This window comes from Dromiciops gliroides, chromosome 2 (assembly GCF_019393635.1).
Source record: "Dromiciops gliroides isolate mDroGli1 chromosome 2, mDroGli1.pri, whole genome shotgun sequence".
NCBI lineage: Eukaryota > Metazoa > Chordata > Mammalia > Microbiotheria > Microbiotheriidae > Dromiciops > Dromiciops gliroides.
Genome location: NC_057862.1, coordinates 488990635 through 489014575, shown reverse-complemented (window position 1 = coordinate 489014575; position 23941 = coordinate 488990635). Strand labels below are relative to the sequence as shown.

At 37.7% G+C, this 23941-nt stretch overlaps 1 protein-coding gene across 1 annotated transcript in view; it reads right to left on the bottom strand.

Annotated features, from left to right (window-relative positions):
• The window catches only part of LOC122739172 (non-structural maintenance of chromosomes element 3 homolog), a 101904-nt gene that overhangs the window by 65069 nt on the left and 12894 nt on the right, over nucleotides 1–23941 (bottom strand). The window contains 1 exon segment of the mRNA XM_043981011.1: nucleotides 10711–10806. Within this exon segment, the coding sequence (XP_043836946.1) occupies nucleotides 10711–10806 (96 nt within the window).

Here is a 23941-nt window from a genome sequence, read left to right as displayed (position 1 = left end):
GGAAAGAGGAACTAGGTCAACCACTTGGAAGCCTTTGTGGAGAAGAAAGCAAGCTATACTTTAAGTTGACCTAAGTCTGTCACAGGCACCTTTATTATTTCACAAACAATGTAAGTGAGTTACAATTTGCTTGGAGTGAGATTTCTAGCCAACAGTCCCACCTCCCCTCCTTCCCGCAAACAGAACTTTCTGCCTCAAGGAATTGGCAAAACAACATAATTGTGAAAAAGAAATGGAAAAACTCTATGTAAAGAAAAGGACAATATAATTTTGAATTATTTACCAAAGAGAACAAGGGTAATATGGGCACACCTTTGGGGAACATCTGATTGCCCAGAAAGTTACCTCCCTTCATCTGGTCAATGGTTCTGACTTCTCAGGGGAATTAAGAATACTTGCTTTCTTGATACCATCCATGATTCAAGAAAGACAACCCTTAATTTTTGAAACACCACAGAGGCCTCAGTTCTATAGGCTTACATAAGAGAGTCCAGGTGAAAGGAAACAAAGCAAACTCCTGCTTTATAAGTCAACAATATTAGGTCAGTGGCAAGATGGTGTCATGGAAAGAGCACTGGATTGAAAAACAGAATTCCTGTATTCAAATTCCATCTTGGCTATATCTTTTCTGTGGAACTTTGGTCAAATAATTGACCACATCAATAAGAAAACTAACCAAAATCATATGATTATCTCAATAGATACAGAAAAGGCTTTTGACGAAATACAGCACTCATTCCTATTAAAAATATTTGAGAGTATAGGAATAAATGGAGCTTTCCTTAAAACGATAAGCATAATCTACCTAAAACCATCAGTAAATATTATATGTAACAGGGATAAATTAGAGGCCTTCCCAATAAGATCTGAAGTGAAACAGGGATGTACATTATCACCTCTATTATTGAATAGTGTACTAGAAATGTTAGCTTTAGCAATAAAAGAAGAAAAAGGAATTGAAGGAATTAGAATAGGCAAGGAGGAGACAAAACTATCACTCTTTGCACATGATTTGATGGTATACTTAGAGAATCAACTAAAAAACTACTCAAAAAAATTAACAACTTTAGCAAAGTTTCAGGATATAAAATAAACCCACATAAGTCATCAGCATTTCTATACATGACCAACAAAGCTCAGCAGCAAGATATAGAAAGAGAAATTCCATTTAAAATAACTGTAGACAGTATAAAATATTTGGGAGTCTATCTGCCAAGACAAACACAGGAACTCTATGAACACAATTACAAAATGCTTTTCACATAAAATCAGATCTAAACAATTGGAAAATGTCAATTGCTCATGGATAGGCTGAGGTAATATGATAAAAATGACAATTCTACCTAAATTAATTCACTTATTCACTGCCATACCAATCAGGCTACCTAAAATTATTTTATAGAGCTAGAAAGAATGATAACAAAATTCATCTGGAAGGACAAAGGTCAAGAATATCAAGGGAACTAATAAAAAAAATGCACAGGAAGGTGGGCTAGCCATACCAAATTTGAAGCTATACTATAAAGTGGTAGTCATCAAAACTATCTAGTACTGACTAAGAAATAGAGTGGTGGATCAATGGAATAGGTTAGGTACAGGAGACACAGTAGTAAATGACTTTAGTAATGTATTGTTTGATAAACCCAAAGATTCCAGCTTCTGGGATAAGAATTCACTATTTGACAAAAACTACTGGGAAAATTGGAAGATAGTATGGCAGAAACTAGGCATAGACCAGCATCTTACACCATATACTAAAATAAGGTCAAAATGGGTACACGATTTAGATATAAACAGTGATATGATAGGTAAATTAGGAGAAGAGGGAATAGTTTACCTCTCAGATGTATGGAAAGAACAGTTTATGACCAAAAAAGAGATACAGAATATTATGAAATGCAAAACAGATCCTTTTGATTACATTAAAAAGGTTTTGTACAAACAAAAGCAATGCAGCCAAAATTATATGGGAAGCAGAAAGCTGGGAAACAATTTTTACAGCCAGTGTTTCTGATAAAGGCCTCATATCTAAAATATATAGGGAACTAAATCAAACTTATAAGAATGCAAGTAATTTTCTGACTGAGAAATGGTCAAAGGATATGAAGAGGCAGTTTTCAGATGAAGAAATCAAAGCTATCTATTGCCATATGAAAAATACTCTAAATCACTATTGATTAGATAAATGCAAATTAAAATAACCCTGAGGTACCAAATCACACCTATCAGATTCGCTAATATGACAAAAAAGGGAAAATAATAAATGTTGAAGAAGTTGTGGAAAAATTGGAACACTAATGCATTGTTGGTGGAGTTGTGAACTGATCCAACCATTCTAGAGAGCAATTTGGAACTATGCCCAAAGGGCTACGGGGTTGTACATACCTTTTGACCCAATGATACCACTACTAGGTCTATATCCCAAAGTGATCACAAAAAGTGAAAAGGACCCACATGTACAAAAATATTTATAGCAGCTTTCTTTGGTAGCAAAGAATTGGAAATCAAGGGAATGCCCATCAATTGGGGAATGGCTGAACAAGTTGTGGTATATGCATGTAATGGAATACTATTGTGCTATAAGAAATGATGAGAGACAGCTAGGTGGCACAGTGGATAGAGCACCAGTCCTGGATTCAGGAAGATCTGAGTTCAAATCTGGCCTCAGACACTTGACACTTACTAGCTGTGTGACCCTGGGCAAGTCACTTAACCCCAATTGCCTCCCCCTCCCCCCCCCCCAAAAAGGAAAAAAAAATGATGAGCAGGCAGATTTCAGAAAAAACCTTGAAAGACTTAAGTGGACTGATGCTGAGTGAAGTGAGCAGAACTAGGATAACATTGTATGCAGTAACAGTGACATTGTGTGATGATCAGCTGTGATAGACTTGGCTCTTTTCAACAATACAATGATCTCCCCATCCAGAAAAAAGAACTGTGGAATCTGAATTCAGATTGAACCATACTATTTCCACTTTTGCTGTTGTTTTTTTTTTCTTTTTTGAGGTTTTCCCCTTTTGTTCTCATTCTTCTTTCACAACATTACTAATGCAGAAATATGTTTAATGTGATTGTACATGTATAACCTATATCAGCTTGCTTTCTCTCTTGGAGGGGGGAAAATGTAGGGAGGGAGAAAAATTTGGAACTCAAAATGTTACAAAAAACAAATGTTGAAAATTATCTTTACATGTAACTGGAAAATAATAAAATACTTTTATGATTAAAAAAAAGAATCACAAAGTAAGATGTGTTGTCCAACAATAATTGGGGCAAGAACTGAAAAAAAGAAGAAAGGAAAGGGAAAAATAGCATGCTTCAGTCTGTATTCAGAGAGTATCAATTCTTTCTCGGGAGCTGATAGTCTGTTTCATTATTAGTCCTTTGGGATTGTCTTGGATTATTGTATAGCAGAGAATAGCTAAGTCATTCCCAGTTCTATATTGTATAATATTGCTGTTACTGTGTACAATGTTTTTCTGGTTCTGTTCACTTCACTTTGTATCAGTTCATGTAAGTCAGAAACACAAGTATTTTAATACACCATTGCTGGTGCTGTGAGTTGGTCCAACCAGCTCATAAGGATTTTTGAAATTATGCTTAAAAAGTGATGAATACTCCACAGTTCTTTCTTTCTTTTTTTTTTCTTGGATTTGGAGATCCTCTTCTATCATGAGTTCCCTGGAACTCTTCTGTACCATTGCATTGGTGAGAAGAATATAGTCCATCACATTAGAAAGAACTGTGGAGTATAGATGCTGATTGAACAATATTATTTCTTTTGTTTTGGGTGCTGTTGTTTTTTTTTTTCTATTTTGAGGTTTTCATCACTGCTCTGATTTTTTCTCTTGTAACAGGATTAATGCAGAAATAGGATTAATGTTATTATGTGTTTATATATGTGTGTGTATATATCTATATCTATATGTATATGTATAGAGATATATAGACATAACCAAAACAGATTACCTGCTGTCTAGGGGAGGGGGGAGGGAGGGGAGGGAGGGAGAAAAATCCGAAATTGTAAAGCTTGTATAAACAAAAGTTGAGAACTATCTTTACATGTAACGGAAAAAATAAAATACCTTATACATTAAAAAAAAAGGAAGAATAACATATTCTTGAAGTCTACTTTTAAAGTAGTATTTTCTAGTATGTTTGTTGCACTGTATTCTGAGCATAAAATACAGTTACTAGGGCATAAAAAAATTAAACATTGTACAATTTGTACTGGTCACTGCAATTGTCTCCCTGCTCTATGTATAAACTGGAAATAAAATATTCAATCCTTCATTGTTAAAAAAAAAAGTGATGAATACATCCATACCCTTTCTCCAGAACAAGCGTCCTAAGTTCCTTTAAGGCATCCTCATATAGCATAGCCTCTGAACTATTGTAATTTGTTACTGATACGATTGTTTTCTCAGGGAAAAAAATGCGTATTTCAGCCAAAACCACTTTCTAAACAATGGTAGACAGCCCAGCTCCCACTTACCTACTCCAACAAAAACCTAAAAATCATGCCAAATTGAATATTGATCAAGAAGCCTAATGAAAAACTATAGTAAATGACTTCTTCCACCCTACAACTGCATAAAAAGTTAGCCAGAGGTCCATGGAGAAGAGGAAAGGGGGCCATTAGAAAAGCCAGCCCCAGAGTAGATAAAAAATAAACAGAACTCTTCTAGCTAAACCAGATAGAGGTGCCAGCTAGAGACACTTGCAGCTTTCAAGGCAGTGAGACTAGAAGGCTCTCCTGAGAAAACACCAGTGTAATAAAAAATCCATAGTAACCATATTGAAAGAGACCAGGAATAGAATTAACTGGTCTAGACATGGCAATGTTCAGACTGTGTCATCCCAGGTTCAGAGATTCCAAGGTCCCTAGCACTCTGTCCTAAAATGTCATAAAAGACCTTGAAGATCCAGTGCTCTGAACTTCAAAGATGCGAAACACTCTGGCCTTAGGAGGCAAAAATTAGCACAGGAACTCAAGTAACCCAGTTTGAGATCAAATAGAATTAAGGACCCCACCCAAAAGCATAATAGCATATAAGGCTGGCCCTGGCACAAAGCTCCAATTCAGAAACTAAGAAATGATGAGTATATACAAGAAGCTATATGCCACTATAGAAATTATAATAGATCCAGAAATACACCAAATTCCTGTAACTCTATAACAATTACAAGCATAGAGTCAAAGGAAAAAATATTTTTTCTATAAGGTCTACATGAATTCTTAGAAGAAATTAAGCAAGTGATAAAAAATTAAATAGCTCTAGAAGAAAGAACCGGAAGTAGAATAAATAGCAAGTGGTAAACATCACATAAGTAAAAGATTCCCAGAAAATAAGAATAGACCAAACAAATCAATGACACCATGAGATAACAACGAATATTAAAACAAAATCCAGAGACTGAAAAAATTGAAGAAAATATAAGGTATCTGAGAATTTTAAAAAACACACAACTGAACTGGAAAATAGTTTAAGTAGAGATGGTTTAAGAATTATCAGACTCTCTGAAAGTCATGATGTTTAGAAAAAGCCTGGACACAGTGTTTCAAGAAACTATAACTAATTTCTATTAGATTTACTAAAATAAAAGGAAAAAGTGAAATAGTAAGAACCCAACAATCACTATCTGAAAGAAAGTCCTAAAAGAAAAGTCCCAGGAATAGCATAGACAAAATCTAGAGATTCCATGTCAAAGAAAACATATTTCAAAAAGTTGGAAGTAAAAAGTTCAAGTAACAAGAAAGCAGAATTAGAATTACATAAAAGCTGACATCTCATACTACAAATTAAAGGACATTTTGGAATACCATGTACCAAATATTGGAGTACAAAAGGCAAAAAGATATAGGTTGCAACCCAAAATAACTTATTTTGAAAAGCTGAGCATAATTCTGCAAGAGAAAGAGGGTCACTGTGGGGGCAGCTAGGTGGTGCAGTGGATAATGCACTGGCCTTGGATTCAGGAGGACCTGAGTTCAAATCCAGCCTCAGACACTTGACACTTACTAGCTGTGTGACCCTGGGCAAGTCACTTAACCCTCATTGCCCTGTGCAAAAAAAAAAAAAAAAAAGAAAGAAAATAAAAAGAAAGAAAGAAAGAAAGAAAGAGGGCCACTGAAATTTTTTGAAGTGCAGAAAGAAGTAGGGATGAAAGTTCAAAAGGAAGCATAAATAGGGCAGTTTTAAAGCAGTAACTACAATTTATTATCTGTTTATTTTAGTATATATTTTAAAAATGAGCAGTATAGAAGACATTCACAGTTTGATAGAATATTCTCTTTTTTGTGTTTCCCTGCATATTTAGAAATGACCGTCTTTTTAGTGTTTGTTAAGTTCAGAATAATTTTTTTTAAAGAGAAAGTTGTTATGAGTTATGACTACTTTTCTCAGAATAGCTTCAAGAATTATTATGCCAGGAGATCTGATTTCCCGGCTGATACCTATAGGATTTCTGATGCTGTTCTGATACAATATAGTTGCCAAGACACCTGTGAGTCTGGTCACCTTGGAAACTACAGCATTAATATTTCTTGGATTTTCCTGATTTCCCCTTTTTACTTTCTTCTCAGAGAAAGATGATATTAGACTATTTGGTTATTGGCCTTTCTCTCTCTCTCTCTCTGAAAACTTGAGGCAAACATTGTCCAAAGCAGTGTATTGTTTGCATTAGACAAGCCAATGGGAGGGGGGGTTAAGGGCCCTAAAGAATCCTGAACTAGAACAATAGAGTTAAGTATCTGATTTTGCAGACATCTGAAAGCATGGAGATCTTTCCTTTGACTAAGGTCTCAGTAACTTGGCCATTCTCCTTTTTTTTTTTTCTAGAACCTGGAAACTTTCTATTTCTCTTCTTTCTGATCCATCTTCCATCTAGCTGCCAAATTAAGATTCCTAAAATATGGGTCTGATCATGTCACCAACATTGTTCAAGTATTCTCAATGGCTCCCTAATAATTCTAAGAGGGGCAGCTAGGTAGCTCAGTGGATAGAGCACTGGCTCTGAATTTAGGAGGATTTGAGTTCAAATCTCCCCTCAGTCACTTAGTAGCTGTGTGACCCTAGGCAAGTCACTTAACCCCAATTGCCTTAAACATTGGGCCATATTCAGTCATCCTGATATATCTCTTGCCATTGGACCCATATGGCTCAGGTGGTGACCTTGCACAGCCCTCACTCACTTAAATCCAATTCACTGCAACATGACTTTACTTCCCCAATGTCATGGTCCTCTTCAAGAATGAAGGACAAACAACAACACTTCAAGAAGGATGGGGGGGGGTGGCAGGCAGCCAGGTGGCACAGTGGATAGAGCACTCCAGCCCTGGAGTCAGGAGTACCTGAGTTCAAATCCGGCCTCAGACACTTGACACTTACTAGCTGTGTGACCCTGGGCAAGTCACTTAACCCCAAGCACCTCACTGAAAAAAAAAGGATGGGGGACCCCAAGACCAAAATTCTGTAGTAGAAAGAAAGCTATTCTACTGATGAGTAGGGACATAAACAGAAATTTGTTTCTTTCCCTCCTCTCACCCCTTTCTTTTCTAGGAATTGGAAAAGGCTAGGTACCTTTATATGCTGGCAAAATCCACTGGACTTAGGATAGAGAATTAATAAGTATGTATTAAATATTGAGGATTATTGTTATTGTTTCTCTTTTCATTATGTAGGAGTCATTTTTGTAGATTTATATGTTCATCATGAATTTAATTGTTTCTACTAATAATCTCTATGTTCATATCAGACTTTTATTTCTAGTACTGATTTGAAAATTCCACTATAGTTTCTGGGCTGATAGTTATCATTAAATTTTGTTTTCTGGGGGTAAACTTTTCCGATTCTCTATATCCAGTGTCTGGTGGTCCCAGGAGTACTGACTTCCCAGTAGATTACACAGATAAGAAAAGAATGGAGAAGGAATGATTCTGCTTCCCTTGTGGGATGTAATGACGTTGATGCTCTTTTGAAATATTCGAGTCTAGAGAAAGGGAATAATTACACTACTACATAAATTGTTGTAGTACGTCCTTAGTTGGAGCAAATTTTGTAGTCAGTCATCAGTCAACTAGCATTTATTAAGCACTTACTCTGTGCTAGGCACTGAGCTAAACACTAGAAAGGCTATTGTTGTTCTCAAAGAGCACCAGGATATCAGGGTGATGTCATGACTTGAAGTGAATGGATTTAAGTGAGAGGGCTGTGCAAAGTTACTATCTTCACTCTCCCATAGCCATCTGGGTCCAGTGGTAAGATATATACCAGAATGACTAGAAATGGCCCTGGAGGTTTAAGGCAGTTGGGGTTAAGTGATTTGCCCAAGGTCACAGAGCTAGTAAGTGTCTGAGGTGAGATCTGAACTCAGGTCCTTCTGACTCCAGAGTCACCTATTTGCCCCACTGGAATAGCAAAGAAAGGCCGAACACAGTTCCTGCCCTCAAGGAATTTACAATCTAATGAGGGAAACAGGATGCAAATAACCATATACAAACAAGATATATGCAGAATATTTTGGAGGAGAATGCCTGTTAATCATATATAGAAAGTGATACAGTGGCAAATATAGAAATTTGTTTTTCATAATTTCACATGTGTGATTGATATTGTATTGCTTGCCTTATCAATGTGTTGGGGGAAGGGCTGTAGGGAAAGAGAATTTGGAACTCAAAAGTCTAAAAAATAAAGATTGTTAAAAATGAACAAAAAAAAAATTAAACTTACTAGCTGTGTGACCCTGGGCAAGTCACTTAACCCCAATTGCCTCACCAAAAAATACAAAAACAAAAACAAAAAAAATTAAAAGTTGAATGCTAAAAAGAGGACTAGACTAGGAGTCCGGAGACTTCAGTCTGAGCCTAGGCTCCACCATAAACTCACTGTATGTGAACCTGGACTGGTCATTTGGCTTTCATGAGCCTCACCTACTTCCTCTCAAGAATGGAAATCAATCCCTCCAGCATCTATCTCCCTCTGGGATTGTTATGATTATTCAATCATCTCTAAGGGATGTAAAGTGTGTTGTAACCATAAATTCTCACCTAAATGTGAGCTACAGTTATTATTAGCAATAACAAAAAGCTTTATGGAACTGCATTAAAGCATATTATGTATGAACACATCCAAACTCCCACCAGAATGGAGGGGGAGACACCATGGAACCTCAGAGTCTTGAAATTAAATGCCTTTAATATGAGAGGCAATCAGGTTAATGCAGCCTATAGAATGGGTTCTGTTGGCATTGCTATCGTTTTCTATAAATTATATGTTAAAGCATCCATGACTTCAATACTACATTTAATTTAAAAAGGAAAACTTGGCTTTTGTTATTGCCCATGAATAAAAATGCCCATTACACTAGCCAGATGCTTAGAGGGAAAAAAAAAAGTTTTAAAACCACCGAAACATCTCTGAGTATGTAATTATACTTGCTGCCTACAATCTTTGTGTTTTAAAAATAACCACCAAAAGCTGGCATGATTAAGCTGGTATTATTACTCCATTATTAAATCTTGATTGTGTTTGAGCCCAATGATTAACACATTTAACTCCTGATGGAACTCTACATCAAAATTCCTCTGAGATGGGGGGTAGTTCTTGGAAGAGTACAAAATGAAAGTGGTGATTTTCATTAAGCAAATCCAAAAATGGATGATATGCAAATTCAGCCATTGACACTGGTGAAATTGTAACATGCATGACCAGGACAATTTACATAATAAAAGGATCAGTACATTTGGATACAATGTATTTGATTGCTTTGCTTCTGAGGGAAAATGTTTCCAGCCTCTTGGTTTGCCAAGGTCTTTAGACTCAGAAGGGGTATGGATGTTGGGAAGTCACCTCAGTGTTTGAGCATGCTTCGATGTGTGAGGACAGTCTCAGATGTGAGTCTTGACCATCATCCTGGATTTTTCTATTGGTAGGAACAGCTAAGTCACATAGCTCCTGCTACTCTCAGCTCCCAGTCTTTTGCCTGAAGCCAGGCCACATCAGAAAGTAGTATACTCAGGTCTTTTTTAAGAAGGACATTAAGAGATTGGAGAACATATAGAGTTAGGCAATCAGAATGACAAAGGCTTTAGGATTATGCCATTAGTTGAAGGAATTGTGGATGTTTAGCCTGGAAAAGAGAAGACATGGTCAAACCCGATGATTTTCTTGAAGTAACTGAAGGTCTGCCTTGTAGGAAATGAGGATTGTTTTTCTTGGCCAGCATCTGGCACAAAATCAGCACCTAATAATTGCTTATTTAATTGAATTATTCCCTGAGGGCAGAATTAGGAATAATGAGTGAAAATTGCAGAGAAGGACATTTGGACTTTTTGTAAGGGAAAATTCCCTAACAATTAAAGTTATAGGAAAACACAATTGACTGCCTTAGGAGACAATGGGTTCTTCTCATTGGAAGTCTTTAAACAAAGTCTGGAGCACTGCTTGCCATGTTGTTTGTCCTTCATTCCTGAGGAGACTATGACATCAGATATGTGTAATAAAGAATATGGGGAGGAGGAGGTTTAGAAATGTAATAATTTATTGTGATTTGGGTCCCCCACCTTTGGCTAAGGTTAGAAAGCCTTGGATGACTCACACAGTTGCCCCCCCCCCCTGCCCCCCACCTCCCAAGCCCTGGCCCTGGGTCCTCAGCCCAGCAGGGATAAGCATGGAGTGGCACGCCCTGGGTCCCTCCTCCCATTCCCACCTTCATGGAGGCTCTGTGCCCCAGCTGGCCTTGGGTGCCTCCCTTGGGTGCGGCCAGTGAATTAGCTTGGGGGGTGGGAGCGGCCAGCCTAGGGTCCTGGGAGAGAAGGGTTTTTTAAGAGATGCAGGGGTAGTGAAAGGGGGGACGTAGTGAAGAAGAGAGGTTGGTAGGAGAGGTAAGGGGGGACGATGAGAAGTAGAGGGGGGAGCAACCGAGTGAAGGGGGGTGTAGTGAAGAAGAGCTTCAGTCAGTAGGAGAACAGAGGGGAGCGACAGAGCTATGGAGAAAGGAGGTGAGGTAGAGTGAAGGGGGTTGGTCAGTAGAAGGAATGAAGGAGATGCAGAGAGACGAGAGAGGAGATTTCACGATGGCCGGTAAGGTTGTATGTTCTATTTTTCTTTATCCTTATGTCTAAGTTTATTTTTATCAATAAACCTTGTTTTTACTTTAATTAAAAAAGAGCCTTTTTCTTATCAGTCTGGGAGAAGCAGTTGGGGAGGGGACAAGCTCTTAGAGGTTGGGTCCCTGTAAAGGGCTTAACGAACCTGGTGGATTTTTTAAACCCCCCCCTTTTAGCTGTAGGCAGCTAAAAGCCTACAGATAGGTAGATAAAAGCTTTCAGACACTAATTACAGTTGCCAAATGCTTCTTTTAATAATACTATGAGGGGGCAGTTAGGTGGCACAGTAGATAAAGCACCTGCCCTGGATTTAGGAGGACCTGAGTTCAAATCTGGCCTCAGACACTTGACAGTTACTAGCTGTGTGACCCTGGGTAAGTCACTTAACCCTCATTGTACCATAAAATAATAATAATAACAATAATACTATGAAAGACAGAAGAGAATAGTGAAAAGAGACAGTCTTGGAGACAGAAAGACCTGCTTTTGATAAATTGTTGTTGTTTGTCCTTTGTTCTCAAAGAGGACTATGTCATGACTTGCACTGAAGTGAATTTAAGTGAGGGAGGGCTGTGCAAGGTCACCAACCTCACTCTCTCCTCTAGAGCCATCTGGGTCCAGTGGCAAGATATATATCAGGACAACTGGAGGTAGCCCTGGATGTTTAAGGCAATTGGGGTTAAGTGATTTGCACAGGGTCACACAGCTAGTAAGTCTCAAGGGGAGATTTGAACTCAGATCCTTCCAACTTCAGGGCCAGTGCTCTAGCCACTGTGCTACCTAGCTGTCCCTGCTTGTTATGTATATTAGAGAGGGAATTCTTGTTCAGGTACAAGTTAGACTACATGGCCTCTGAATTTCCCTTCCAACTTTTCTGTGATTTTGTGAAATACAGGCCCATCTCAACCTGTAAAAATTTCATGCATATAAACATCTGGCCAATAGTAGGTGCTATGGTATTCTTGACTGACATTATATCATGTTCATAGGATAAAAAGTACATACACATATTGATTTCCTTAAACAAAGAGTTCATTTGTAGCATTTTTTATAGGAATAGACTTTTTTCTTTGTTATTCAGTCATTGCAGGTGTGTTCAATTCTTTATGACCCCATTTGGGGGTTTTCTTGGCAAGTCAGGAAAAACTAAGTTCAAATTCAACCTGACACTTAATTACTATGTTACCCTGGGCAAGTCACTTAATCTTTGCTTGCCTTATTTTCCTCAACTAAAAAATGGGGGATAAAACAGCACCTACCTCCAAGGTTGTGAGGATCAAGAGATTATATTTGTAAAGTGCTTAGCACAGAGCCTGACACATTTGTTGTTCATTAGTTTTTTCAGTCATATCTGACTCTCTGTGATCCCATTTGGAGTTTTCTTGGCAAAGATCCTGGAATGGCTTGCCATTTCCTTCTCCATCTCATTTTGCAAATGAGGAAACTGATCATACAGCTGGTAAGTATCTAAAGGCCAGATCTGAACTCAGGAAGATGTCTTCCTGAACAGGTGGGGCACTGGATCCACTGTACCACCTAGCTGCCAGCCTGATACATAGTAGGTGCTATATAAATACCTTTTCCCTTTCCTTTCTAGCTCTAAATCAATGATTCTATTATTATCACTCCTCCAGGCTGGTGTACCTGACTTTCCAAATCCACATAGAGTTTTGGTCCTTTTTAAACTGCCACATTTAAGCTATGTTAATTTGAGAGGCAGTGTGGTGAATTGAAAAGAGCCCTCTACTTGGTGGAGGAAAGAATTGGTTTAGAATCGGCTCTACTGCTTACTGTGTGAATGTGGACAAGTGGACAAGAGGGGAACACTCTGATCCTCTGTTTTCTCTTATAAAAAAGGGCTTTCTCTTTCATGGGGATATTATGAGGCTCACAAAAGGAAACAGATGAAAGAGAGTTATCCTTATTACTTGGCTGAGGGTGTAGAAAATGAAGGGGCTCCCAGTAATGAGAGTTCTTAGAACTTACGCATCCATACAGAACTCCTCACTGTTTTCCTCTTGGAACTAGAGAACCATATTTATAATGTACGAGCATCAGAGAGGAAGAACTACTTAAGAAATTCCAGGATCAGCCAAGGGAGCACTTGGCCTTACTTTGCTTTCTTAAATTCTTTATGAAGAAAATGGAACAACTCATTCCCTGAACCTGTAGCAAATCCCAGTCCCTCCAAATTTCCATGCTTGGGTAGATAGATATTAAAACTATTTTTAAAGAGTCTGAGCAAAGCAGCATATAATGGGGAAAAGTAAAATGGACTAAGTGATAGAAAGGGATGTTCCCACTGACAATGTATATTCTTGGGTTATTGACTCCCCCTCTATGGCTCTAGTTTCCCCTTCTATAAATTGAAGTGGTTGAACTTGTTCAGTTGTTTTTCTGTAGTGTCTGACACTTTGGGGTTTTCTTGGCAAAGATATTGGAGTGGTTTGCCATTTCCTTCTCCAAATCATTTTAAGGATGAGGAAACTGTGGCAAACAGGGCTAAGTGACTTGCCATGGGTCACATAGCTTGTAAGTATCTGAGGCAAGATTTGAACTCAGATCTTTTTGACTCCAGGCCTAGTGCTCTATCCACTGTGCCACCTAGATACCCGATGCACTCTAAAGTCCTTTCTAGCTCTGACATTCTATGACTAGAGAATCTCAAAGGTCCCTTCTTGCTCTAATATGTTAGAATTTTAAGTATTCATTCTTTTATTCATGCATTCATGCATTCATTAATTTTTTTTGGGGGGTGAGGCAGTTGGGGTTAGGTGACTTGCCCAAGGTCACACAGCTAGTTAAGTGTCAAGTGTCTGAGGTGGATTTGAACTCAAGTCCTCCTGAATCCAGAGCCAGTGCTCTGTCCAATGTACCACCTAGCTGCCCCCATTCATTCATTCTTTATCCACACATTACTCAGTAAACCTTTATTAAGTATTTACTATGAAGAGGGTATCATTCTGGGCCTTGAGGTAAGGTGTGGTTGGGAAGGATTAAAAGATGAATGAGTTACATTATTGACCTCAAGGAGTTTATAGTTTTAATATTTTAGGGGTTACAGTATTAATGTTCAAGTTTAAGAGGTTAGAGGAAGTATGGTACATTGGACAAAGCAGTGGATTTGGGATTAAAGGATCTGTATTTGAATCTTGACTCTCCACATGATTCAGAGCAGATCATGTCCCTTCTCTTAGCTTCAGTTTCTTATTTGTAAATTCCAAAAATCCTATGTCTTTTTATAAAGATTCTCATGTTTAAGTTTGTAATGTGTCAGCCTACTGGTGCCCATCATGCATCTATTTCCTTATGTATCAATTGTACTTTTACAAGTATTCCCTGTCAAGAAAGAATAATAATAATACTATTGAACTATATCAATATGGCCCTTTATTACTTTGAAATGTCTTTCCTAAACACAATCTTGTGGGTTAGAAAAGGAAGGTAGTATCATTTCCATCTTATAGATGAAAAAACTGAGGCTCAGAGTGATTGTCATTTGCTGGCAGTTCAACAGTTTTTTTCCACTATACAATACAGGTAATGGGATCTGGATATTGCTATGTATGTGAAGTGGTTGAATGTTCATTTGAAAACCAGTGGCCTAGAAAATTGTTAGCAATGATATAAAAGATTCATTACCCATTTAATGCACTGGTCTCATCAAGTTGGCCAGTAAGATGAATTCATGCAGATTTTTATCACTAAATTTCTTTTAGAGATACCAAGTGAGTGACCTGGTTTTAGATCACAGCCATATTTCTTCATAATCCTGATAATTTTTTTGCCTAACATATATATTAATGTGTGTGTATATATGTCTACACACACACACACATCCTGTACCCTTCCCAGAACACCCCTCCCCCCTTCTTTTTTTTCAGGTTAAATATTTTTATTTATATTTTTCTGTTCTAATCCCTATCCCTCTTTTCCTCCCTCCCCTCCCCACTCCCCGAGGCAGCAAATAATCCAATATGGGTTATGCATATATGATCATGCAAAACATCACCATATTTGTCACTTAATGAAAGAATGTGAAAAATTGCGTGCTTCAGTCTGTTCCATCAATATCAATTCTTTCTTTGGAACTGGATAGTATGTTTCATCAATATTCTTTTGGGATTGTCTTGGATTATTATATTGTTGAGAAAAGTCAAGTCATTCACAGTTCTTCATCAAACAATATTGCTGTCTCTGTGTACTGTGTTTTCTTGGTTCTGCTCAATTCTCAATACATCATTTCATACATGTCTTTCCAAGCTTTTTTGAAGTCATCCTGTTTGTCATTTCTTACTGCACAGTAATATTCCATTACCATCATATACCACAGTTTGTTTAGCCATTCCCTAATTGATGGACATTCCTTTGATTTCTAATTTTTACCCACCACAAAAAGAGCTGCTCTAAATATTTTTGTACAAATAGGTCTTTTCCTTTTTTGGGGGATGTTTTTGGGATATAAACCAAGTAGTGGTATTGTTGGATCAAAGGGTATGTACAATTCTATAGCCCTTTGGGCATAGTTCCAAATTGCTCTCCAGAATGGTTGACCCTTTTCACAACTCCACCAACAGTAGATTAGCATCCCAATTTTCCCACAGTTCCTCCAACAACCAATAGTTTCCATTCTTGTTATATTTGCCATTCTAGTAGGTGTAAAGCGATAGCTCAGAGTTGTTTTAATTTGCATTTCTCTGATCAATAAAATCTAGAGCATTTTTTCATATGATTATTGATAACTTTGATTTCTTTGCCTAAAAACTGCCTGTTCAAATCCTTTAACCGTTTCTCAATTGGGCAATGACTTGTATTTTTTAAAAATTTGATGCAGTTCTTTATATATTTGAGAAATGAGGCCTTTATCAGAGATATTTGTTTCAAAAATTCTTTCCCAGTTTTCTACTTGCCTTTTAATGTTGGTTACATTATTTTTGTTTTTGCAAAAGCCTTTTAATTTTATATAATCAAAATGATCTATTTTACATTTAATTTTATTCTCTATATCTTCTTTGGTCCTACATAATAAAATTTTTATTCCCATTTATTTAGAATTGTCTGTTGTTCTGTTCCCATTTGGTTCAGTGCAATACTTGAAGGCTCACTTTGTTATGAGCAATAGTATAACTATTAAAAAGAATAAAAACAAAAAAAATAGTGTAACTATTGGGGATAATGTTTTCCACAGGAATGAAACTCCCAAATGTTTTACAAAATGATTATCTCATTTCATAAAAAATATGATTTCATTTCATAAAACATTTGGATAAGGCATGCGAGACACTGTGCTATAGTAGAGAGAGGGAGAAACTTGAGTCAGAAGACAGTTGTAACACTTTGGGCTAATCACTTTGTGACTCAATTTTTATTTTAATATGTAAAATGAAAACCTGATAATGGAAATGCAAATCTTCTATATACACCAGGCTTTTTTTCCTTTTGATTCAGATCTCTAATTTATTTTTCTGTTTTGGAAAACTACTAGAAAATTCCTCTAGCAATGAAGATTAACTTTTTGGGGGCATTGAGAGGTCTGGTGACTTACCCTTGGAAGCTGAGCTTATATGTGTCAGGATCTTTCTGACTTCCAAGCCAAAACTCTGCCATGCTGGCTCATGAAATATTATCACAAAACTTCTCTGATAAAATCTAACCTAAAATTACTTCAATATATAATTATATAGAATCACAGGATTCTGTGATGTTTAAAATCTAAATGTGTGACTAAAAATCGAATGTGTGGTTGCCTTAAATTAGAAGCTTATAGCTCCAGTCTTTGGGCATTAAGCATTTATTAAAGTATTTAGAAGTTAGCAAAAGAGAGAGGAAGAACACATAGAGTTCAGAAAGAAAGAGCCTAGCTCCTTGGACCTGCTGCTCCTACCACGACCTCCAACTGAAAAGGAGGATCCCCATTCCCCTCAAGCAGAACCTCTCTGTGGAACCACAAGAGAGGCGGGCCCCACACACAGCTCCAAGCTAATTGGCTGGTAGCATTGATTGATATGACTTACAAGCAGTTCTATGAATAGATGTAACTTCCGGATGCTAGTCACATGCTTTCTCCTTAGGGTTGCACTGCCCTGGTTCTCACAATGTCTTTCTCAACAATGGGGTGGCACCCTGATTCTCACAATTCACAGATGAATAGTACCTTAGAGGTCATTCAGCTTAACCCACTCATTTTATAGAGGGGAAACTGAGGCCCAAAGAGGAAAAGTTACTCCCCCAATATTGCATAGTTGGCCCATGGTAGCCATGACTAGAATGAGGTTTCTAGTTCTCTTCTGATGCTGCCACATTCTAGTCCTGTGTAGAGTTTTCTTTAAGTTTAGAAATGAACAAATCAGTCTTAGTACCTCTGTCTGTCAAACCCAGTAGTTTGATGGGGAAAATGCAAACCTCAATAATTCAAAACCTTTGAAATAGATATGATTTAAATTGCAAACAATTTCTCTTATTAGAATTAATCATATTTAGAGTACCAGGCCTGAATTCAGGAAGACTTGGGTTCAAATATGACCTCAGAAACTTAGCTGTGTGATCCTGAACAACTCACTTAATCCCATTTATCTCAGTTTCCTCATTCATAAAATGAGCTGGAGCAAGAAATGGCAAACCATTCCAAAATCTTTGCCAAGAAGATCCCACATAGGGTCATGAAGAGTTGGACACAATAGAAATGACTGAACAACAATAATCATATTCAGAATCATAGTTTTGTGGAGGAGAAAATTAAAGAGGGAAACTAGAAGATCTTCAATCTCCATCCTTCTGGAATTCATCTTTCTCTGAAAGTTTCTGGGGCAAAATTTTGACCCCTGAGTTACTTAACCTCTCCCACCATTTTTTTTTTAAGTGAGGCAATTGGGGTTAAGTGACTTGCCCAGGGTCACACAGCTAGTAAGTGTTAAGTGTCTGAGGCCGGATTTGAACTCAGGTACTCCTGACTCCAGGGCCAGTGCTCTATCCACTGTGCCATCTAGCTGCCCCTCCCACCATTTCTATACCACCATTCAATTTGATTCAGTGAACATTTATTGATGACCTATTATGCACAAAATACTGTGCTAGGTACTGGAGCAAAGACAACGAGTAAGGCTTTGCCACTCTTTAAGCAGTATGTAAATGTTAGCTACTATTATTAAATAGCAATAAAACATCTTCACAAGTCTGGGAGCACACTGTTCCACAAATACAGATATTTTCCCTGGATGTTTCCAAACTATGTTGCTTCTATTCAAGTCTTTATCCCTGTTTCCTCCCTACTAGAAACTTGTACTCAGCCTCAGGAACTATCTTGTTCTCTGATAAGGTGATTTTTTGTATTCTTCTCCACCATCACCATCTCCTCCTCTTCCTTCTTCACCTGCTCCTCCTCCTCCTTTTCCTCTCTCTATCTCTCTCTGTGTCTCTGTCTCTTTCTGTCTCTATCTCTGTCTCTCTCTCATATTAGTATTTCTCTATCCCATCAGTGGGAAGAGTGGGCATATAGGTGGCTAGGACACATGAATGGAAGGGGTACCTTTAACTTCTGCTTCTGAAGTGCTGCTGATATATTCTAGAGATGTTATCATGCTACTTTAGCCAAGCATGCTCCTTGTTGGTCTTATGCCCTCTGCTGGTCATGTATGGCTGTTGCTAAGCATTACTCCACTGATCTTGTGATTTCTGCAGTTAATTCCAGGAATGGCTACACTGTCTGTCAATGAATTAACATTTATTAATCACCTACTATGTTCTATGGGACATAAGGTTGTAAGGATCCTCTTTACTTCCAGTTGCTGGCTTTAACTGGAATTGTCACCTCTTGCCTGGATTTATTACAATAATTTTCCAAATGGTCTCCCCCCACTCTAGTCTTTCCCCTATTTCTAATACAGGCTTAAAATTGAAGAAGAAAAGGAGAGGAGGAAGTCCTCTGCTTGATATACCTGAGTCCTACATTGATTAAATTGATGTCTTATCTACTTGTGGATCTACTCCAAAAAAATGAAGTCAAAGCAACATATTAGTCTCAGAATCAAGGAAAACAAGGTTAGTGAGTAGGATACAGTCTCTATTCCAGGAACCTGGAAGTTTCCAATCTCCATGGCAAAGCACCTGCTCTCTAGCCTCCACCTTGTACCAGAGCCCAGGCTCCTAGGCCTATGACCTCAGGCTCTGACAGATGAGCATTTATTTTATCTTGCCTGGTCTAGGACCCACCACACATGTGCCTAGCTATCTTCTTTCATGGCTTCTTCCTGCCTTCCCCACACCAGATTTCTAACTCTGATTCTGAAAATGGTAATTAGCAGTTACAGGAGTAAAAGCATTGATTCTAGATTCAGAGGACCTGAATTTAAATCTTGCCTCTGATGCTTTCTATCTGTGTGACCTTGGATAAGTTGCTTAATGTTTCTGGACCTCGGTTTCATTACCTGTACAATAAGGTGCTTGAACAAAATTATTTTGGAGGTCCCTTCTAGGTCCAGATGTATGATTCAATGATCAACAGTATTCTAACACAATCACATCCTATCTGAGAGATTGTTTATGAAGGTTCACTCTACCTTTCCACAAATTTTCTATATTCTTTTTATTCTTGGCTATATTGGCTTTATTTGTTTTTTCTGCATTAGTTATAAGAGAAGAATCAGAGCAAAAAGGAAAAACCTCAAAAAAGAAAAACAACAGCACCAAAAACAAAAGAAATAGTATGGTTCAATCTGCATGCATATTCCACAGTTTTTTTTTTCTGGATTTGGAGAGCATTTTCCATCATGAGTCCTTTGGAACTATCTTGGACCATTGTATTGCTGAGAAGAATCCAGGTTTCTCTGAAATCTACCTGCCCATCATTTCTTACAGCACAATAGATTTCCATTCCATTAACATACCACAACTTGTTCAGCCATTCCCCAGTTCATGGGCAGCCCCTCAATTTCCAATTCCTTGCCCACGCAAAAAAGCAGCTACAAATATTTTTGTACATGTGGGTACTTTTCCTTTTTTTATTATCTCTTTGGGAAAAAGACCCAATAGTGGTATTACTGGGTCAAAGGGTATGCACAGCTTTATAACCCTTTGGGCATAATTTATTGGCTTTATTTGTACAAGCAACTTTTAATTTAAAATAATTTAATTTATTCATTTTACACTTCAACAATGCTCTTACCTTATAATATAGTTTAAGGTCTCATACTGCTAATCTCCTTCTTTTACACCAATTTTCCCCCTAGTTTTTTAAAATTCCTGACCTTTTGTTCTTCCAAATGAACTTTGCAATTATTTTTTCTAACTTAGTAAAATAATTTTTAATAACTTAGTTGGGATGACATTGCATATATAGATTAGTTAAGTAAAATTGTTTCTTTTTACAGTGTTGTTATTGTATAAATAGTTCTCCTGTTTCTGCTTATTACATTAATCATCAGTTTATAAAAGTCCTCAAAGTTGCTCATTTTTTTAGTCAGTCAATCAATAAACATTTATTAAGTGACTACTATGTGCCAGGTACTGGGAATGCCTAGAAAGACAAACGATATTTCCTGCTCTCAAGTAGTGCCAAGTCAAATGAGGGAAAGAATGTAGAAAACTATATACAAACAAGGGCAGCTAGGTGGCATAGTATATAAAGCACCAGACCTGGAGTCAGAAGCACCTGAGTTCAAAAGTGACCTGAGATACTTACTAGCTATGTGACCCTGGGCAAGTCACTTTACTCTGTTTAACTCAGTTTCCTCATTAATAAAATGAGCTGGAGGAAATGGCGAACCATTCCTGTGTCTTTGCCAAGAAAACCTCAAATGGGGTCATGAACAGTTGGACATGACTGAAACCACTAAACAATAAAAATATACAAGCAGGTTCTACATAGGATAAATTGGAATAGTCAACTCAAAGAAGGCTTTAGAATTAAAGGTGATTTGGAATGTGGGATTTTAGCTGGGACTTGATAAAAGTCAGAGGCAGAAATAAGGAGAGAGATTATTCCACATGTGGGGTGACAGTCACTGAAAAATGCTCAAAGTTGGGAGACAGAGTATCCTCCTTGAGAAACAACAAAGAGGTCATCATCACTCAATTGAATGGTATGTGGGAGAGCACTTAAAGTATAAGAAGATCAGAAAGATCATAGGGAGGGGCAAGTTATGAAGAGCTTTGAATGCCAGAGGATTTTATACTTGATCCTGGTGGTAATAATGAGAAATTGGAGTTTATTGAGTAGAGGGATGACATGGTCAAACCTATGTTTTGGGAATATCTTTTTGACATCCGAGTAGAGGATAGATTGGAGTGGGGAGAGACTTGTGGCAGGCAGACAAACCAGCCAACTAATGTAATAGTCCAGCCATTTGAAGGAGCAGGAAAAAAAAGCAAGTTTAGGACACACATGGTTATCAGGAGTGACTAGGATGAAGATCCAACAAAAGAGACTGAGGAGTGATCAGACACATAGGAGAAGAACTAGGAGAGAGCAATGTTATGAAAACCTAGAGAGAAGAGAGTATCAAGGAGAAGAGGGTGATTGACAGTATCAAAGACTGCAGAGAAGTCAAGGAGGACGAGGACTGAGCAAAGCCATTATATTGGATTTGGCCATTAAGAGATGATGAGTAACTCTGGAGCAAGCAGTTTCAGTTGAATGATGAGGTAAAAAGTCAGATGATAGAATTAAGAATTCTTGAAAGTGAGAGGAAAGGAAATGGAGGCACATATTAAAAATGGTCTTCTCAAGGAAATAAGTTACAAAAGGCAGGAGAGATATGGGAAGATAGCCAGCAGGGATGGATGCATCAAATGAGGTTTATTTGAGGATGGGGAGAGACATGGGCATGTTTATAGGGAGTGGGGAAGTAGCCAGTAGATAAAGAATGACTGAAGATAAGTGAGAGAGTAGAGATGACAGAGAGGGCAATCTGCTTAATATTGATAAATTGATATTATATTGTGTCTTTTTACCTGACATCAGGGCTCTCTATGTCTTTTATGTCACACATTTCTTCATTTTTATAGCACAATGGAAGTCTATGGTAACTGATTAATTGACATGTCTCCCATCATGTATTGGAGCTCTTGGGACCATTTTTATATCTTCTTCCTTGCCAAGAAAGTTCTATATCATCCAGAATTTTGAGCTTCAAATCAGCCCAGTGCTAATCAATCTACCCAAGAGTGTGTAAGGCAAAAGGAAGCCAGAGAGCAAATATGATTATTGCTGGGCTGATCCTGAGTGGCATTCCAGTTCCATGTATTTTATTCAGAAGAGCTATGTACAAGTCTTAGCTACTTAGTAGATGTGTGAGCCTGGGTAGGTTATTTTACCTTTCTAAGCCTCAATTTTGCCATCTGTCAAATGGGAGTTGTAATACTTCCTTTACCTATTTCACAGGGTTATGGGAAAAAAGTGTTTTTTAAACTTTAAATCTCTCTCTTTCTATTGGTTGTTGTTTTGTTGATGAAACTTTTCCCATGAACCCATAACCTCAGCAAGTGGGCAACAGTTCATTAAGGTGTAGTGAAGATAACATTGACCTGGTCTGAAGATATAGGTGGAGTTCCATCTCTAACACTTATTACCTGTATGACTTATATAATTTAGGGTTAGGACTTGGCATCAAAGAATCTGAGTTCAAATCCTCTTTGCTACTTGGGACTTTGGGGACATCACTTTTCCTTCCTGGGTCTCAATCCTCCTCATTTCTAAAACGAGGATACTAAACCTCTAAGGTATCTTTCAGTCCTTTTTTTTTTGTGTGTGTTTTTTTTTTTTCAGGGCAATGGGGGTTAAGTGACTTGCCCAGGGTCACACAGCTGGTAAGTGTCAAGTGTCTGAGGCCGGATTTGAACTCAGGTACTTCTGAATCCAGGGCCGGTGCTTTATCCACTGGGCCACCTAGCCTTCTTGAGCCTCAGTTTTCTTTTTTTTTTTTAAATGAGGAAGTTGAATTTAATGACCTTTAAATTGTTTTCAGCCCTTACTCTAGGATACCAATTCATTTTATCTCTCTGAAACTCAGTTGCCTGATATGTAAAATGAAGACAATTATTGTTGGGCCTTCTCATAGGGTTGTTGTAATATAAGTCTTTTGTAAGTCTTAAGGTGCTATGGGAAAGGGAGTGGCTATTATTTTAATTTATTCATTCATATAACAGCTCACTATTATCACTGAATCCAAGTTCGGGTCTGTGGGGGCTGGAGTCAGTGTTTTCTTGATAACCACAGGGAGGGAAGTGTCTGTGGTTCTTTTTTGTGGTTGAAGAAAGAGAAGACCAGCTGGCTTTGGGGTTATTAAAAGAAGAGGGATTTCCTTTAGAATATTATAATGGTTTCTTTGGACCTCTGCCAAATGGCCTACATAATCATTGGGTTTAACTTATTTTACTGAATAGCTTTGGTTAGTGGCCAGAAAGAGAGAAGCAAAGGCCTTTAATGTAACTGCTGAAACACATTGCTCTAAAGGAATAGAGGCAAATGTCAGACTGATACAGGGTTTCCAACTGTGGTATTTGGGAAGTTAAATTTGACTTAGAGTTCTGGCCTCTACCCAGAATTACAGAAAATCTCTTCCTCCAGATTTATCATGACTAATCAAGAACTGCCATCAAGACATAATAATAGTTCACACATGTATAGTGCTTTATTATTTTATATTATAGCTATTTATTTACATCTCCTCTCTTCAATCCATCTGTCACAGAGCTGCCAATATAATACACAAACCAGCTGGACTTCTTGCTGTTAACTTGACATGCCATCTCCTGCCACTATACATTGGCATAGGCTATCTATCTCCCATGCGAGATTCAGTCCCTCTTCATCTTTGCCTATGTAAATATTTTTTT